At 51.8% G+C, this 19,493-nt stretch overlaps 1 protein-coding gene across 1 annotated transcript in view; it reads left to right on the top strand.

Annotated features, from left to right (window-relative positions):
* The window catches only part of SH3PXD2B (SH3 and PX domains 2B), a 122,441-nt gene continuing 106,227 nt past the window's right edge, over window positions 3,280-19,493 (top strand). Inside the window, exon 1 of the mRNA XM_018065558.1 lies at window positions 3,280-3,491. Within this exon, the coding sequence (XP_017921047.1) occupies window positions 3,417-3,491 (75 nt within the window). The 5' untranslated portion in view covers window positions 3,280-3,416. The remainder of the gene's footprint in view (window positions 3,492-19,493) is intronic.

Below are 19,493 nucleotides of genomic sequence, written 5' to 3'. Positions count from 1 at the left end.
GTCAGGAAGATCTCCTGGAGGAGAAATGGCAACCCACTCCCGCATTCTTGCCTGGAGAGTCCCACAGTCAGAGGAGCCTGGTGGGGAGAGTCCATAGGGTCACAACGAGTCAGACATGGCTGAGTGACTGAACACACACAGTGGGAGATGAGGCAGGACATGCAATTAGGGGCCAAAAAGAGGGTGAGCACTGGGAAGAGTGAACGTAGGTCAAGGCAGGGTCAGGATTAAAATTAGGTTGGGGAGACTTCCCTTGCGGTCCAGTGGTTAGGAATCCGCCTTGCAAAGCAGGGGACATGAGTTTGATCCCTGGTTGGGGCAAGTAGGCCCACACGCCACCACCAGTAAACCTGCATGCCTCAGCAGAAGGTCCCACAGGAGGCAACGAAGACTCTACATTCTGCCACTAAGACCCAATGCAGCCCAACAAATAAATACTTTAAAAAGTTAGGTTTGGCATCTGGATGCGGGTGGTATTTAGGAGATATTTAGGGGTATCAGATTGGCTCGTAGCAAAATAACAAAAATAAGTGTGCTTTACCCATATTATCTCATTTAGAGCTCAGAACAAACCTGTCTGGTCAGTGGGTATTCTTATCGCATCTCATAGATGCGGAGATGGAGACATGGAGAGGTCAGGTAAGTTGCCCAAAATCATACGCTTGGTAAGAGGCGGTGGGCCAAGGGCTTGGGGAGAGGAAACGGGGAGTTGGTGTTTAAGGGGTACTAAGTTTCAGTTTGGGAGCATCAAAAAAGTCCTGCAAGTATATCTATGTCGGTTGAGAGGGTTGTTAAAACAGACAGCTGGATACCACGTGTAAGATGGATAGCTGGTGGGAAACTGCTGCACAGCACCAGGGCCTCAGCTCAGTGCTCTGCGATGACCTAGGGTGGGGTGGCAGGGGTGGGGTGGGATGGAGGCCCAGAAGGGAGGTGATAAATGTGTGCTTAGAGCTGATTCACGTTGCTGTACAGCAGAAACTAACACAACATTGTAAAGCAAATATCCTCCAATTTTAAAATTAATTTTTTTAAAGTTCTCGGGATGGATAGTGGTGATGGTTGCACCACGTGACTGCACTTAAGGCCACAGAGCAGTATGCTTACAAACGGCTCAAATGGTGAATCTCATCTCATGTGTATTTCAGTACAACAGAAGAAAAAGGAGGGGTGGGAGTGGAAGGATGCAGGCGTTGTGTCTCTGCTACAGGCAGGTAGGGGGAAGGTATCTCCTCCAGCCAGGCCTGTCGCAGCGGACGAGGGGAACACACTCAGGAGGACGGAGCACCGGCTCCACTGCGGAGGGCGTGACTGAGGACAGGTCTCATTGCCTTTCTGGGAAAACCGAGGAAGCAGGCTGATTCACAGACTTCCTCTAGCGTCTGCCCTCCACGGTTCTGCCTTATTAGGAAGGCTTGGCTCATGCACACGATGAGGCAAAAGGCACAAAAAAGCCAAGCCTTCACCCCACTGGACATTTCCATGTCCTTTGACTTGTAATTGTGATACAGAAGAAGGCGCCTTACACGAGTTACATCAATGAGGGTCCCACAAAACAAATGTCACCCCCAAACTGGGTTACAGAGGCAAGTTTATTGAAGAGTCTATTTACAAAGTTGTGGGCAGGGTTCGGAGAGTCAAAGAAGGGCGCAGTACAGGCAGGACTGTCACCAGCCTTGGAGGGAAGGCTGGGAGAGCCGGTAAGGGAAGGTGGCTTTGGTAAGGACAACCCATCAGGGAGAAAGTTTGTGAACTGAATTCCCACACCTCTCTCTCCTCCTGCCCTGTCTCTTGCCAAGGCACCCCCCTATTCACCCAGCCCAAAACGAAGTCAAAGAACAGGGAACCCATCAGTGAAATCCGTACCAGTCAGCCTCCAGGGTCAGAGCAGGGTGGTAAAACCTGGCAAGAAAGTCAGAGAGGCGAGGAGTGGCACAGAGCTAAAGGGAAACGGTACTGAAATCTCTAGCGGCCTGGCCAGGGCTGCTGAGACGCATCCGCTCTGAATGACCCTCACCCACTTTCAAAGGCTGACCTTGGACCAGGGTGGTAAGGAGCCGGCTCTCACAGGCCCGGAAGGGAGCTGTGTGGTTTTTTGGACCTGCTTACTACTCACTGTATGAGAACCTTGGCCAGGAGCCTGAACCTCCTACCCCTGCACTATGTGTACGCTCATTCAGACGGTCTATTCAGTCAACATCTCCTGAAAATGACTCAGTGCGGAGCCAGGGCTGGGAGGCACTGGATAAAGAAACGTGGAGCGGCCCCAGGCACCCTCAGCTTCAACCGTGAGTTGTGCCTAGGGCTGGCCGGTGACAGGGTCTCTCCCCGAGCTCTGTGACTCCAGAGGTTGCTCTCATTTGCCTTCTCAGAGTGTGAGTGCTAAGTCTTTCAGTCATGTCGGACTCAATCCTATGGACTGTAGCCCGCCAGGCTCCTCTGTCCATGGGATTCTCCAGGCAAGAATCCTGGAGTGGGTTGCCGTTTCCTCTTCCAGGGCATCTTCCCGACCCAGGGATGGAACCCAAGTCCACCAATGCACCTGGGAAGCCCACCGCCTCCGTAATATGAGGCAACCACCTTTCCCCCCCACAGTTGGCCTGAGAATTCAAAGAGAAATTATTTTTTACAAAACAGGAGGCACTGGGCCAGGCATGGAGTAAGCGCCCCAAATTTGGGAATCGGTGTTCTTGTTGACAGGCATCCACTGCGCCTCCCTCATTCACCACCCTCTCGCTCTCACACCACACTTGCGTGTTGGGGGTGGGGGGCTCTTTTCTTGCTCCTCCTTGAATACCCATGGCTTTGGGCTGAGTTGACAATTGCCAATATTTATAGTGCACTGACATGCGCTTGATCCTGAAGACAGCCCCGCTTGGAAGGCGGCAGTACTAGGCCCATTTTATAGATGAAGAAATTGAGCCCAGAGAGGTTAAGCCACTTGCCCAAGGTCACAGAGTCGAAGAGCAGCAGAGCCCGGCCCTCAAATCCGGCGCTAGACCGCGGCTATCACAAGGGGTGAGGGAGGGAACGAAGCCACCAGTCAATCACGATCGCAGGGCAGACCCGTGCCCGGCCCCTCCCCCGACTGCGGGGGCGCAGCGCCGGGACAAAGGCCCCGCGGCGGCCGGACGTCGGCCAGCCGGGTCCGCGCGGGGGGCGGGAGCGGGGGGCCGGGCCCTTTAAGCGGGGCGGGCCGGCAGCACGGGGGGCGGGCCGGGGGCGGGCCGGGGGCGGGCCGGGGGCGGGCGGCGGCGGCGGCGGCCGGGCCGGAGGGCGAGCGGAGCGAAGGGCGGCGGCGGCGGCGGCAGCTCGCGCTCGGCCCGGGCTCCCGATCGCGCCCGGCCCCTGGTTCCCGGCCCGCGGCGGCGCGTCCCGCACCCCCCCGCCCGCCCCCGGCCCCCGGAGGAGCGGCCATGCCGCCGCGGCGCAGCATCGTGGAGGTGAAGGTGCTGGACGTGCAGAAGCGGCGGGTGCCCAACAAGCATTATGTGAGTGCTGCGCGGCCCCACGCCCCCTCGAGCTCTGGACCCGTCGGGGGCGGCCGGGAGCCCCCCGGCTCTGAAAACTTCTGCCTCCTGCTCTTTCTCCCCCACCGCCCCTGCGCTCCCCCGCCGCCCTGCTGCTGCGCGGCCCGGGTCTCTCCCGGCTCCGCCCTCTCCCCCTCCCCCTCCCCCCTTTTGCCCTGTTCAGCTCCTCCACCCTGCGCTCGGGCATCGCCCCTCATCGCCTCCTTGCGTGCCATCTCCCCCTTTCCCTCTCGCTCTTGTTCCCCCTAGTCCCTCCCTGTCCATCCGTGGAGAAGTCTGGCCCCAGCCGGTGTAGGGAACGAGAGGCTGAGAGAGAGGCGCCTGTTCTCAGGCCGCCCGCCCTGTCCCTCCTTGTCCGGAGGCGCTCTGATCCGCAGTGCCCAGCCACAGGTAGCCCCGCCGGGGATCGCCAGGTTGGCCCCGTCCTTCTGGAAGAGGCAGCCTGAAATCTCTGAGAATGGATCCTTTCAGTGCCTGCACCGTGAAAAGGGTTTTTTTTTTTTTTTTGGCCCCTTGTCTCCAATAACTTCTGTTTAAAAATGTATGAAAGTTTTTTCCTGGTATCTCCCTGGCAAAATGAGAACTTGTTTAGAGCTGGCTAGGACTTGAGAAAATGGGCCGGTGGCCTCGTTTTGCAGATGGGAAGGCTGAGACTCTGGGAGGCATTGGGTTCTGGAACACTGCTGAGGTGCGTTTGGTTTTTCTCTGCTTCTGGAAGATGTGCCTGGGGTAGACGGTGACCCCCCCGCCCAAGATGGGAATGGGTTCCCTCACCAGCCTAGGAGCTCAATCCGTGGGTTCAGAGGGCCCTCAGAGGGCCTCAGAGGTTCTAGATAGGGGGCTAGTGGGGCTGGGGGATGTTGGGCCCTGGGGAGGCCTCTCTGCCGCAGGGAAGGGGGCTCTGGTGTCTCTGGTGGTGAGAAGGGGGCAGTGGCAGCGCCTAGTTGTGGAGAAGTTAACCAGGAAGGGGAAAAAGAGCAAGAGGGAGGGAAAAAATCCTAACAAAGAAGTGTAGAGCAATAAAGAGCAAGGGGCGTTGGCTGGCTAAATTCAGCTCCCTGACATCTCTGCAAGTCCTCTTTGGGTCTCTTTTCTTAAGAGGCTCCTTCTTTTAAGATAGAGCTACATGCCCTCCACAGATAGGCTGCACAGTTCTGAAAGGAGATAGCCCGGAATCCACTCTGCACTCCCTACAGAAAGGGTGTGCTGTGTGAGCCTGTATTGTTATTGGCTGGGCAGCCAGTTATTCAAGCCTTAGCCAGACGGTGGGAAGCTATTTCCTGGACCTGTGGCATCTTTAAATAGAGTGAAGTTTCTCTTGATTCCAAAGCTAGGTTAAATTGTCTTTTTTTTTTTTTTTAATTCCTTATTTATTTATTTTTAACTGTTTCAAATGCTGCCAAGTCTTGGTTTCTTGTTTGAGCTTGTTGACTGTGTTACTGAGTCGCCTCTTTGGTATACAGACAGTTTTTACCAGCTTGGCAACAGGAGGAAGTCTGAAAGTCCCCATGCTGCCTCCCCCCAGATCTGTGAGCCTGGAGCACCAGAATACATGCAGCCACCAAGAACTGGGCGTCACCGTCCACTCTCCCGTCCTCTGCTGGCACATCAGGTGTGGGTGCTTAATTAAGCCCCCGTGACGGATGAGAAAACTAGGGCTCAGAAAGGTGAGGTCCTGTGCCTGCGGCCACAGTCAGGGCGAGAGCAGGAGTGTAAACCCACGTCTGTTCAGCACCTGAAAGTGTTTTCCACCAGGCCACACCATTTTGCGGATTTCATGCCCATAGTCTCCCTAAGCATACTCCCCTCAAAGACGAGGAAATCTGCCCTCATTTGTGATCACTCTGAGGCTTTTCATTCTCTGCTTAGATCCCTCCCTACCAGTTTTTTGGAGGTTCTGCAGCTCTGAAGGACATCTTTCTAAGCCTTTAACCACTTTTTAGGGGCCCCTTCAGATAAATCTCTACAAATTAACATGGATTTCGGTTTAAATCTTGGCATCACAACTTGCTAGCTGTGCGACCTTGGTTTCCTCGTCTGTAAAATGAGGGTAATGGTGCCCACTTCTTAGGAGGAGAGACCTTGTGACTGGCAGGGTTGACATTCCATAACCGCTAGCCGCCTGCATCCCTGCCCCGTGGTATCCATGTCACTCTGATTGGGAACGTGCCGACGTCATGTGAGGAGGATTTCACCGAGAATTTGTTTTTCTGCATGTGGGTTTAGTCACTCTTGTGATTCAAAGGGCCCCCTCCCTTCCAGCCAGGCTTTTGGGTTCATCAGATGAAGAGGGGTAACGAGTTGATCTGAAGCCTGAGTCATCCACGGGAACAGAGAAAATGAACTGCCCTGATGGCCCTGATGGCAAGAAACCCACCAGCAACTGCCAGTGACCCCCACTCGCATTCTCCAGTCATCCCTGCCTCCGCCACTCTGGGAACCGGGACAGAGGCAGCTGTTGGCCTGAGCCTGAATTTTCTCCCCACGTAGTGTCCTCTTATCTGCAGTTGGCCCAGCCGCTCTGGAGAGAGAGCATGAACAAGGGAGTTGGACCGTCGCGGGCTCTGCCACTTCCTGCTGTGCGACCTTGAGCTGCTTTACCTCTGTTCACCTCTCTGAGCCCCACCTTCTATATCTGCAGATGGTAAATACTGCTTTCCTCCAGAGCAGAACTTCTAAACCTTCACCCTGTCGATATTCGGGGCCAGATCATTCTTTGCTGTTGGAGGCTGGTCCTTTGTATTGTAGGATGTTCAGCAGCATCTCTAGTTTCTACCCCCTAGATGCCTGTAGCGTCCCCCTCCCTAATTATACCAAAAATGTCCAAAATATCCCCACACGTGTCCCCCAACCTCTAACCCCCTGCTCCAACGACTCCATGAGAATATACAAGTCGGTTACGGAGGGTTCCCCACCACCTGCTCCCCATTTGCAGCTACTTTGATCTCCTCTGCTCATATCTTGGTTGCCTGAGAAAGAAAAAGTCATAGGTGCTGGAGATCTCCTGCTGCACCTGGAGCTTAGGGCTGCCCATCGGGACTGGACTACTTGTTCCACCTGAAATGGCATCTTCTCCATAATCAAGGTGGCATCTTTATCAGGCCTGGTCCCAGCCTCCTTCACCTTGTGGGCAGAGACATCATCAGTGGGCCCAAGGGCAGAGCCATAGGCCACATTTGGAGAATTCAGGGACAGAAGCTCCCAGGGCCTCTGAGATCCCAACGGATGGGTAGGGATTATTGTTGACAATAATATCAACAGTATTATCATTTGGAGAGGACTTCCCTGGAGCCACTGCCGTCTCTCTGTTGGCCTTTCTCTGCTGGCATCTATCCAGGCTTTCTGAATGAATGGAAAGGGGGCTTTCACGTGTGACACCCTGGGAGACCCTCCCAGCTAGGTTATCTTCCAGCTTGAGGGGAGAAGGATGTGCTCCTTGTAGGTTTTGCAGGTTTTGTTTGAATTGCCCCAGTTCTGGCACTGGAGAGGGATGTACAGAAGCCTTAGGGTTAGGAAAAAAGTCTCTGTTAGCAGGGGCCAGGAGACACTAGCTTGCTCTGTCTTGAGATCATTAGATGTTAAGAAGAACAAGATGCTAGGAGTAGTTATAGAAGCAATAATCTTAATAGCTGAAATTTAATTTGTTGTTGTGGGCCAGGCATTAGATGAGCTCTCTGTGTGTACATATTTAGTCATCAGAGTGGTCCTTTTAAATAAGTACTTTTCTAGTATACTAATACATAATTTTAAATATACAGATACATGGAATAAGTTAAATATCTATCTACCATCCAGCTGTCAGATCTTTACATTTTGCCGTATTCAAGTCATTTTTATTTTTTAAGAAATAAAACATTGCAGCTGCAAAGCCCCCCGTGCATTCATCCCAACAAGCTCCCCTGTAAAACAAATCACCGTCTCCTACATTTGGTGCTGGTTGTTCCCGTGCACATTTGAAAAATAACCAACAGACATGGTTTTTTTAATTCACTAGCTTTATTGAGGTATGATTTACATACCATAAATTCACCCATTATAAGCATACGGTTGGCTTATTTTTTTAAAGAAATGTATAGAGCTGTGCAGCCATCATCTCAATCCAGCTTTATCATATTCCCATCACCCCCAGAAAGATCCCTTGTTCCCTGTGGCAATCACTCCCCTTGCCACCTAGGTCCCGTGTACCTTTTAATGTTCTTACCTTTTCAGCACTCCCCAGGATCTTATATGGAAAGTTTTATAAACTGTACAAAAACATACTTTTGAGATCTATGTTGGTATGTGGAGCTCCAGTTCATTTCACCTGCTGCTTCATATTCCGTTTATGAATACATTTGGGTTGATTCATGCTTCTGGAGGAGACTTTTAGAATGCTTTCTCTCAGCTGCTTTGTACATCAGCTCAGTATGGGTCAGACCCAAGGCTCAGGCCCAGCTCACTGGGTTTTCAGCTGTGCATTCAGTGTCCCTGGGAGCGGTGTCTGTGTGTGTCTTTGCTCTGGGTCCTTGCTAACACTCTGAATTGTCAGACTTGTTGTTTTTGTTCAGTTGCTCAGTCACGTCTGACTCTTTGTGACCCCATGGACTGCAGCATGCCAGGGTTCTGTGCCCTTCACTATCCCCTGGAGTTTGCTCAGATTCATGTCCATTGAGGCAGTGTTGCTATCTAATCATATCATCCTCTGCTGCCTGCTTCTCCTCCTGAGTTCAATCTTTCCCAGCATCAGGGTCTTTTCCAATGAGTCAGCTTTTTGAATCAGGTGGCCAAAGTATTGGAGCTTCAGCTTCAGCATCAGTCCTTCCAATGAATATTCAGGGTTGATTTCCTTTAGCATTGACTGGTTTGATCTCCTTACCATCCAAGGGACTCTCAGGAGTCTTCTCTAGCCCCATGATTCAAAAGTATCAGTTCGATGCTCAGCCCTTCTGGTCCAGCTCTCGCATCCCCTACATGACTACTGGAAAAACCATAGCTTTGACTTTTTAGTGGTTGCAGAATAGTATCTCATAACAGTGTTTGCGTTTCCCTGCTCTCTAGTAAAATTAAGCATCTTTTCACACCTCTCTCAGCCATTTGAGTTTCCTCTTCTGTGAATTAATTGTTTTATCTTTTGTCCCCTTTTTCAGTATATTGAGTGATTGGTTTTCTATTAATTTATAGGATTTATTTATACACTTGGGATCCTGGTCCTTCATTAGTGTTCCTGTTTTCCCCCTGAAACCAGAGGTTCAGAGTGGTACAGGCACATACCTGAGGTCATGCAGCAAAGCGTGGCAGGGTGGGGATTGATGTACGTGTACTCAGCAGCCCTGTGATCCCACCCCTGAGCCAAGTGACCTTGGGTGGATCATTTAAGCCTCCAGGCCCCAGCTTCTGCATCCTGGCCCTTCCTCATCTCACTGTCCGCCTAGTCTGGACTGACGAAGCACAAGCTGCCGCCAGCCCTTAGTCATTCTCACCCCAGGAAAGCTCTAGGTTGATTGTGCCCCTGGAGTGACGGGTTGGCAGACCCTGTGTTCCTGGCTTTGAGACTTCCCTCCTCACTTGCCATGCTCTAAGAGCCGAGGGTCTCCTCTGAGCAGCTGACTTTTGCAGGATGGATCATGCCCATATGAGGCATTATCAGCATTCTTGTTTCAGTCTATGGGAGGCCACTGGCTGGCAGGCTCAGTGGTCCGGAACGAACTGTGAATCTGCTGCCCAAATTAGCTACATTCTGTTTTCCAGCCTCCCCCGCCCCTCCCCCCAGACATCCTGGCACCCCATTTTGCAGAAACACGCAGAGCAGGCCAACAAACTTGAGTGAAAAGAACTTGGGCGTCAGAGACAAACATTTCTGCCTTCAAATTCTGCATGGTCTCGGGTGACTCACTCAACCCCAAGCCTTAGTTTCTGTATGTGTGAAATGAGGACAGTGTCACCCTTCTAGGATGGTTGTGTGCTTGTTTAGATGTTGTGTGCACTCGATCCGTTCTCCATCCCTCCTGCCGAGGGATAACTGCCAGCTCCTGCACGTTTCTTATGGCTGCACCGTTGCTTCGTGAAGGAAGGACCTGACTCTGAATTCTCTTCATGAGCGCCTAACCTGGGTGACCTCGCACAGCAGCTCCCCGAGGGTCTGTAAAATAGGAGCAGTAATAGTGCTTACCTACACGGGTGTGGCACTCCTCACACACCGCGGAGCCTGATGCCTCCTGTAGAAAAGGCGCTCAATCATTGGCCATCATGAAAACTGCCATTACTGACAGTAATTGCCATGACCCACCTCTCTGGCCTGCGAGTGTTTTCTTTACTTGGGGTGCTGCCGCAGGCAAGACACTTGCTGCCCTGGGAGAGGTCCATGAGCAAGGCAGAGCCCACCTGCTTTCCATATAGGCACCAGAAAGGCATCTGCTCTGGACTCTCTTCCCTCTTGGAACTGTGAACTCATCTCTTGCCACTTCTTGGGCTCAAGGACTGGAAAGCCACACGCAGAGCCCCGCCTCCGCGGCGTGAACTGGGGGAGAGTCTCGGAGGCCAGAGCTTGTCTGCAGAGCACAGCTCTCGGAGGAGCTGTGGCACACGGAGTTAGTGCCTTCAGGAGACGTTAAGGCCCCTCGGGTAGGTCCGCTTTGTTTATTTCTTTATTTCAATGGCTGTTGGCCTTGCCAGCCATGCTGTGCCATCTTATTCGCTCTGGTCCATGGTTGCAAGGAGCCAGGCCCTTCACCTCACCTGCCAGCTCATCCTCAGCCTGCCAGTCTTATGCTCTGGACCCCTGCACTTGTCTGAAGATCCAAGGGAGTGAGGCTATCATATCTTCATATTTACTTAAATGTCACTTTAGTTCAGACTTTGAATCAATGCCATTCCTTGCTTCTGGTAAGCAAAGAAAGTACACCAAATGGCCTGGGTTCAAATCCCGGCCCTGCCACCTCCCGACAGTGTGACTTCAGACAAATTACTTACCTTTTCTGCACCTCATCTCTGTTTCCTCATCTGTAATAATGGTAGTTCAATAATTTTATTGGGCTGATGTGAGGACGAAATGGTCCTGGCACACAGTAAGGGCTTAATAGCTCTGAGCTATATTAGGAGTATACAAACTTAGTATCATTTATGATAGTAAAATTTGGAAACCACTTAAACACCCATCAGTAGAGAATACGATAAATAAAACGTACTATAACCATGAGCTACAAAGAGCTAGAATGCCATCTAGATGGCAAAAAAATGTGTTCCATTTCTGTCATGGGAATGTAAAATAGTAAAAGCAGGTGGCAAAACCAGTGGCAAAACCACGTGCTCAGACTGACTCCCACCTGGTCACAAATGAAAGCTGAAAACATGCATCAGTGAAAGCACAGAAGCCTGGATGATGAGATATATGTCACTTTCTTTTTGCTCATCTGTGCATTTCTCTGTTTTCCAAATGTTCTGCGGAGAACCCATATTCCTGTTTTTAGTTAAAAATTTAAAACACAGCAAATGCTCACTTGGAAAGAGAAGCGGTGCCAGGCCGTGGCAGCTCCAGCCAGGTTCCCACCTCCCTGCCCCCTGTGCTGTCCTGAAGCCACAGAGGCCTCCGGCTCCTCCGAGAGCTGTGCTCTGCAGATAGGCTCTGGCCTCCGAGACTCTCCCCCGACTTGCGCCGCGGAGGCGGGGCTCTGCGTGTGGCTTTCCAGTCCTTGAGCCCAAGAAGTGGCAAGAGATGAGTTCACAGTTCCAAGAGGGAAGAGAGTCCAGAGCAGATGCCTTTCTGGTTGAAATGCTCCTTGCTCGGGGGCCAGGCCCTCTCCCCACTGGGAGGCCTGGGGTCTCCCACCAGTCGGCCTGTGAGGAGGGGCTGGTGCAGCTCCTCAGGGGCTCTCATATCAGTAATGCTTGTATTGGAATAGGTTGGAAAGACTTACAGGCTGGATGGAGTTCAAGAGTCTGCACCATGAGGTCACAGGGACACCAGAAAGGTCATTCAGGTTAGAGGTGTGCCCCCACACCCACTCCCCTGGACGGATCGTCCATTGGCTTGTCACCCATCCAGAGGTGCACAGGCGTCATCACACAGCAGAGTCATCGCCCGGCCAAAAAGGCCTCGCGCACTGTTCCGTGCATGGACGCTCGTATCCTGTTGCAAGTCGTGCATGCTTTTTCCTTGAAGAAAGAGCTCTGGGGAGGCAGAAGGTCTTACTTGGTGGTGTGATTCCATTTTCTCCTTCCCCTGGGGGGCCAGGGCCAGCTGCAGGTCACTGCAGCTAAGAGAGAGGCAGCCGCCAACTGAGCGTCCTGTCAGCCTGGCGAGCGCAAGGCGTGAGGCGTGCGCGCCCTGGCCCAGGGCGAGGAGGCCTCTTCAGGAGGCCGTGAGGCCGGGAGGGTGCGTGCGGCGTCTGCGCTGAGACTGGGCTCGGGGCTGGTTCTGTTCTTCACTCACTCTGGGACCTCAGCCTTCTCCTCTGGGAAATGGGCGGCTTTGGCGAGGAAGTTACGTGAGCTTTTGTGCAGAGGGCCCGAGGGCGCTGCTGGGACGGCTGTACCTCGGTGCCTCCTGGCCCGGGGTCGTGCCCAGAAACTGGGGCCCTGGGGTCCCTCTCGAGAGCCCTTGTCAGTGGCGTCGCCCAGGCCAGGGTGGAGCTGGTATCCCTGCCCTCTGCCGGTTTGTGGGGACTGGCTGATGCAATAGACGGGAGGCCTGGGGTCTCCCACCAGTCGGCCTGTGGGGAGGGGCTGGTGCAGCTCCTCAGGGACTCTACCAGGAGCCCACAGGCCCGAGCTTTGCTGGAAGCCATTCTCGTTTTGTCCCATTTTCCAAACTGCAGGTGTTCTCTCCTCATACTTGCTGGCCCAGGTGCAGACCTGCACACAGGAGATGAACCCAAGCCTGGGACCTTTTTCATGTAGCGAAGGGACAAGGGACCAGAGGCGCATCCATTCTGTGTGTTTAGCGGGTGGGGAGGCAGAGCTCTCCTGCCAGCTTTTGCAGGCCTCTCTCCAGCCGTCTCAGAGCTTAGGGCTGCCAAATTTACCAAAGAAAATACAGGATGCCCAGGGAAGTTTAAATTTCAGATAAACATACAAAATTTGGGACATACTTATACTAAAAAATCATTCATTATTTATTTGAAATTCAAGTTTCCCTGGGCATCCTGTGCTTGATCTGGCAAGACTGCTAAAATTACCACTTTCAATAAGACAACTACCAAGAAACGATCATACTTTGTGATCCCGACAGTTCTTAAGAATTCACTGAACACAGGTAAATCCCTTCAGGGGCCAGGCACTTCTGAGCAAAGAGAGGATACCCAGATGTGCAAAGCGGGGATTCAGACCTCAGGGAGGCCGGTGTCCTGAGAGATAGATGGATGGCAGTTTAGGACTAGTCTGGCATTGAGGAATGGGCAGGGGCCTGTGCCCTTGGATTCTGGGAACCTGGACTTGGAGCTTGGTACTTGGAAGCACGGTACCCAAGGCTGCTCACACCCGCAGGAGAGATGCTGCCGAGTGGCGAAGGGTAAAGGGGCTTCAGGCAGAGAGAACAGAGGACAGGGAAGCGGCAGCCCTGGCATCTGGCATGTCTGAAAAAAGCAGGAGAGGTTTGAGGGGTGGAGATGGAGCTTGATGGGTGGCTGGGGGCCCCAAGGGTCTGGGGGCTTCTGACTGGGCCAAAACCCACAAAAGAATAAAAGCAAAGGGAACTCCCTGACAGTCCAGTGGTTAAAATGAAGTTGCTCAATCTGTCCGACTCTTTGCGACCCCATGGACTATAGTCTACCAGACTTCTCAGTCCATGGGATTTTCCAGGCAAGAGTACTGGAGTGGGTTGCCATTCCCTTCTCCAGAGGATCTTCCCAACCCAGGGATTGAACCCACATCTCCTGCATTGTAGGCAGACGCTTTACCCTCTCAGCCACCAGGAAAGCCCCAGTGGTTAAGGCCCCACCCTATTGCTGCCGGTGGGCCTGAGTTCAATCCCTGGTTGGGGAACTAAATTCCCACTAGCCGCATTGCGCAGCCTAAATAAATAAACATAGACTCTACCTTCAAGAAGGCCTTGCCCGCCTCCTCTCACTCCCCACCCCCCCACCCACACACACCCAGCCAGTGCTCAGAATCAGAGATGTCCCAAATGAAAGTTGCTGGAGAGGTCAGGAGGAGCTGGGACTCAAGAACACTCCCCCAGCTTGATGGGTTGGGGGCACACCTTTCATGGGAGAATGGAAGGGGCAGACACAGAACAAACCTGGGAGGCTAGAGGGAGAGAACACCTGTCCACAGGAGGACTGTGTGCAGACAGGAGAGATGAAGTCAGAGAGGGAGGGAGGGATGGGAAACAGCAGAGGGTCTGTGAAAGCCAGCAGGGTGTCCCTGGCGGCTCAGCAGTAAAGAATCCACCTGCGGCGCAGGAGACGTGGGTTCCGTCCTTGGGTCAGGAAGATCCCCTGGAGACAGGGATGCAACCCACTCCACTATTCGTGCCTGGAGAATCCCATGGACAGAGGAGCCTGGCGGGCTACAGTCCATGGGGTCACAAGCCGGGCATGACTTAGCAACTAAACCGCCACCACCAACATCATGAAAGCCAGCAGGAATTCTGAAATTTGGGAGGGATTAAATAACTCCGGATTTGTTTGGTTCTCAAGACTTAATAATCATTTATTATTATTATTGAACAGCTTTCATTTACTCCAGTGCTTATTATATGCTCAAAAGCTTTTCATGCCTTATGTCGCAGAATCTGAGCAGCAGTTCTGTGGGATAAGGAGTATTACTCAGGACTCTTGGGTAGCAAGTGACAGAAATGAGCCTAGCTAACTTAAGCCAGAGGGAATGTACTAGATAAATGGCTCTGGCAGAACTGGCTTAGCCCCCAGTCACAGAAAGGACCTGGCCAGCTGGGGCCATCCAGGGAGTTGAAACTGCCAACGGGCCTCAGAACATCACGAGAAGCAGGCACCTGCTCCAACCCTCAGTCCCTGTGGCCACTCATGAGTCCAGTTCCAGGGAGAGAGAAACTGATTGGCCCAGCCGGGTCTCCTGACTCTCCTTTCGTTAGGCAAGGGCGAGGAGCTGTGATAGACCAGCCCACTGGAATTGCCAGTAGTCATCGTAGGGGGCTTAGGGTGCTGTGTTGCTGGAAGAAGTGGAGTGTGGCTCCCGAATAGGTGGAAACAGTAGATGTCTGCTACACAGGCACTGTTACTAGCCCATTTCATAAATGTGGAAACTGAGGCTTAGATGAAGTACTTCGCCCAGGATCACACTCGTCTCCGCTGTCATTGAATGTAAAGAATGGTACACTCAACTCGCCACCACCTCCACCCTTCAGACTTGCCTTTAAAGTACATAAGGATAGGATTTTCTGTTCTGCTTAATTAGGCAGAATTGCAGGACCCCCTTGCCTGCTTCACTGACAAAGAAAGCCAGAAACCCACACAGTGGCGTCACCGTTTCCTCCTTCCCAGCCAAGGTGTGAATCAGCAGCCGGTGGCGTTGGGCCATCCTTGGCTGCCAGTCCGTTGCACAGATGTGGTTTATTGTCTGCCCTGGGCCAGGCCTGGCCCCAGGCCAAAGAGAGGCTGAGATGACCAGGCAGCCTTTGTCCTCACAGAGGTCACCATCTGTTTAGACCGTGTCACTGTGGCGTAAGGGCTGTGGTGGGGCCTGCTATAGGGCCGTGGGGACAGGACAAGGGGCCAAGGCCTGGCTTGCCCATGCGCTGCTAGGACAGAGAGGCGGCATTCTGAGCTGGGGTCCACAGGAGATGGGTGTTCCTGGACAAGGAGAGCCAGCTAGCAGAGTTCTTAATACGGGTAGAATTTGGAGGGTCCTTGAACTTCAAGGGGGAGGAGTACATCTTTATCATCAATAACCTCCAATTGCAATTTAGCATGGCTTTCCTTTATGAAGACAGCGACCCTTGGATATTTACTAAGGCCTGTGACTTTGTCGCAGGTGGAAATTCACAGGTATTCCCACATCACTTCACAACTGTTGCATGGACCCAGGTAGATCGTTCACACTTACCCTGCTTCAGAAGCATGATGCTCTTTGACCTGCTGCTGGATTTTGTTACTTATTGCTTTAATAAAGTGTGTGTCTATGCATTATCTTTTGAAACATTTTTATTCAGTATTCATTTCATTTGGAATGTTACATGCTTTATTCTTTTTTAAGTCATTTTGAGAAGGGGACCATAGATACCATCAGATTGCCAAGGAGCTCCATGGCACAAATATACAAAAAGGCGAAAGACTTCTGGGTAGAAGTTTCAGAGTTTGGGCTTGGAAGTCAGGCGTCAGTTTGACCTGGCCCTGCTCGTGACTGGCTGAGTGTATGACCTTCGTAAGTGACTTGACTTCTTTGTGCCTTGGGGTTTTCATCTGTAAAATGAGGGTAAGAATAGTACCTACTGTGGGTTATTTCCGTAAAGGGTTTGGAGCAGTGCCTAGGACATAAAGCACTGGATAGTTACCTGTTAGCATTATATTTATCATCATCATTATCATCCCTTAACGAATGATGCGCATTTTTAATAAGCAACCTTGGACCATGTGACATGGGTGGTCTGGAATGACCACACCTTGAGAAATAGTCTCTAAATGGACACACCCCCTCCTAAGATTTAAAAGCAACATTCCCTGAAGATTTATGTATTTGGGTGTTTAGCAGTGTGGTGATTGAAAATATTGAAAATAACATCAGTGCTTATCAGAGGCATGATTAAATAAATGGACTACTGAAGATCCTTCAAAAATTTTTCTCAAAGAATTTTTAATGAAATAGGGACTCACTCACCATGTAACACAAGTGAAAAAGGTCGTATATACAATGTGATCTTAATTTCATAAACTAACATATAGAAAAAGGACCTGGGGAGAAATACGCCCGAAGCTTCGTCTCTGCTGGCGGAAATGTGCGTACTTGTTAAGACCTCAGACTCTGCCCTCAGACTTCATTCCCAGCTGGATGGAACAGGTTGCTGCACACACTGGATCTTACTTTCCACCACCGCTGAGTGGAAACAGGGATGCAGTGCAGCCGCGTAGGAAACACGCTGGAGGCCATTGGTGGTTGTGCACAAGTCCACTGTTTTGCATTGGGTTATATTTTTTATGTATTATCCCAGGTTTCCCTAGAGGGGAGAGGACTGGGTTAGGACCAGAGTCAGGAAAGCATCCTGAAGGGAGGGAGAAGGAGGGACCCTGCCTCCCCTGTTTTTCTGTCTCATAGACTTGTATATGAAGACCCAGAAGCTGGTGGAAAAGTCCACATAGGGGTTCACAGCAAGGCTAGGAGGAATAGTCAGCTGGGTGAGGAGACCAGCGGGGCACAGGTACAGGGGTGGCCAAGGAACCCACAGAACCTGCCCTTTGGGAACCACATGCAGTTGCATGCAGGAAGAGGGGCTCCTTGGATGTGCCAAGTTTGGTACCCACTTATGCAGCCTCGCCTCCTTTATCTGGTGTGAGAATCCCTAATCCTCTTCTGATACCCCTAATAGACGGCTGTCCCCAGGGTTTGAGAGCCCAGTCCCTCTGCATTCTCATCTGTTTCTTTTCTCCCTTGTGCCCTCAAGCCCAGAGGGTTAGGAGGATGAAGCTGCACTTACATGGAGGGGGCAGATGTTTAGGGAGTATCCTAGACTGTCTTAGTTGGCCTGTATCTACCTGTCACCCAACCAGGGCATCAGCTTAGATGTTTCCTAGTGGACCAAGCCCGTCTCAGTGCTCATACATTGGGTCTAGTTGTCTGTTAACTTGTCTCCTCTCCACTAGGCCCTGAGTCCCTCACAGTCCAGGACCTGACCCAGAACAAATCAGTTCTTGTTCTTTCAATGAACCCTCTTAGTCCCAAGGTCCCATGATTCTAGGGTGATGGCCATTGATGGCATCCTTCAACTGAGACAGTTAGATGCCTTGTGTTGACCTGCTCCTGCCACCAGGAGCATTGTGTCCTAGTAGATAAGGCACAGGCTTTGGAGGCAGCCAGGCCTCGGTGTAAATCCTGGCTTTGTTACTTTCTACCTGTGCGGTTTAGGGTTTGTTACTTAACCTCTCAGAACGTCAGTATCTTCTTCATCTTACTGCAAGGACATCCAACCAGTATATTCTAAAGGAGATCAGCCCTGGGATTTCTTTGGAAGGAATGATGCTAAAACTGAAACTCCAGTACTTTGGCCACCTCATGCGAAGAGCTGATTCATTGGAAAAGACTCTGATGCTGGGAGGGATTGGGGGCAGGAGGAGAAGGGGACGACCGAGGAGGAGATGGCTGGATGGCATCACGGACTCGATGGACGTGAGTCTGAGTGAACTCCGGGAGTTGGTGATGGACAGGGAGGCCTGGCGTGCTGCAATTCATGGGGTCGCAAAGAGTCGGAGATGACTGAGCGACTGAGCTGAACTGAACTGAACTAAGTGATATAGCAAACCTTCAAGAGAAAAGTAACTAATTCTCAGTCTAGTCCAGTGGACACAGATGGAATACTTTAACCCCTTGGGATGCTACAAGGTCGAGCCGTATGAAGTTTGTAAAAGAGCAGCTCTGTACGTTTTCCTTGCTGTTGGAGGCTCTGGCGGTGTGTCTGCTTTCATCATTGGTTTAGATTTCCTGTCTCATCCTGTTGTCTGCTTAGCCGTCGTCAATCCAGACCCCCCCGCCCCCCCACCGCCCGCTGCCCCCAGGCTGTAGTTTCCCATCCACCTCCCCTCCCCGTCCCCCCACCTGCTCTGCTCATGGCCGTGCTGTGGTCCACAGCGTGTGTGCCCTTAGTCGGGTCTGTGCTTTGTCTTCATGTCTCATTAGACGGTGTTTTTCCCCCATAGCAGTAAGTTGAATTGGTGCATCACTGTGCAGTTACAGGAGAAGGCAATGGCACCCCACTCCAGTACTCTTGCCTGGAAAATCCCATGGACGGAGGAGCCTGATAGGCTGCAGTCCATGGGGTCGCACAGAGTCAGACACGACTAAAGCGACTTAGCAGCAGCAGCAGCAGCAGCAGCAGTATGAAATTGCCAGTTTTTGACTTAACAAATGGCAATTTCACTTAGTTCAACCTAATAATCTAGTTTGATTTGGGCCTACGGAACCCACTCTGCTTGCATGGCAGGGATTAGGGGCCACCACTCTACCAGGCGTCTCATCAACATTATCACATTTACACATTAAACAGCCTTGCTGCTGCTGCTGAGTCGCTTCAGTCATGTCCGACTCTGTGCGACCCCATAGACGGCAGCCCACCAGGCTCCCCCGTGCCTGGGATTCTCCAGGCAAGAACACTGGAGTGGGTTGCCATTTCCTTCTCCAATGCGTGAAAGTGAAAAGTGAAAGGGAAGTTGCTCAGTTGTGTCTGACCCTCAGTGACCCCATGGACTGCAGCCTTCCAGGCTCCTCCGTCCATGGGATTTTCCAGGCAAGAGTACTGGAGTGGGGTGCCATTGCCTTCTCCGACAGCCCTGAGAGACGGTAAATACTCTTCCAGTCATCCCTTGGTATCCATGGGGGGCTGGTTCCAAGGCCTCTTGTGGATACCAAAATCCGTGGATTCTGGAGTCCCTTATATACAGTGGCATAGTGTTTACACATAACCTTGTTCAGTTCCGTTCAGTCGCTCAGTTGTGTCTGACTCTTTGCAACCCCATGAACTGCAGCACACCAGGCCTCCCTGTCCATCACCAACTCCCGGAGTTCACCCAAACTCATGTCCATCGAGTCAATGACACCATCCAACCATCTCATCCTCTGTCGTCCCCTTCTCCTCCTGCCTTCAATCTTTCCCAATATCAGGGTCTTTTCAGATGAGTCAGCTCTTCACATCAGGTGGCTGAAGTACTGGAGTTTCAGCCTCAGCATCAGTCCTTCCAGTGAACACCCGGGACTGATCTCCTTTAGGATGGACTGGCTGGCTCTCCTTGCAGTCCCCTTGTGTATCCTGTCAAATGCTTTAATCATCTCTAGGTTACTTATAATACCTAATACAATGTAAATGCT

This window comes from Capra hircus, chromosome 20, assembly GCF_001704415.2.
Source record: "Capra hircus breed San Clemente chromosome 20, ASM170441v1, whole genome shotgun sequence".
Lineage (NCBI taxonomy): Eukaryota > Metazoa > Chordata > Mammalia > Artiodactyla > Bovidae > Capra > Capra hircus.
This window is presented reverse-complemented; position numbering and strand designations above follow the sequence as displayed.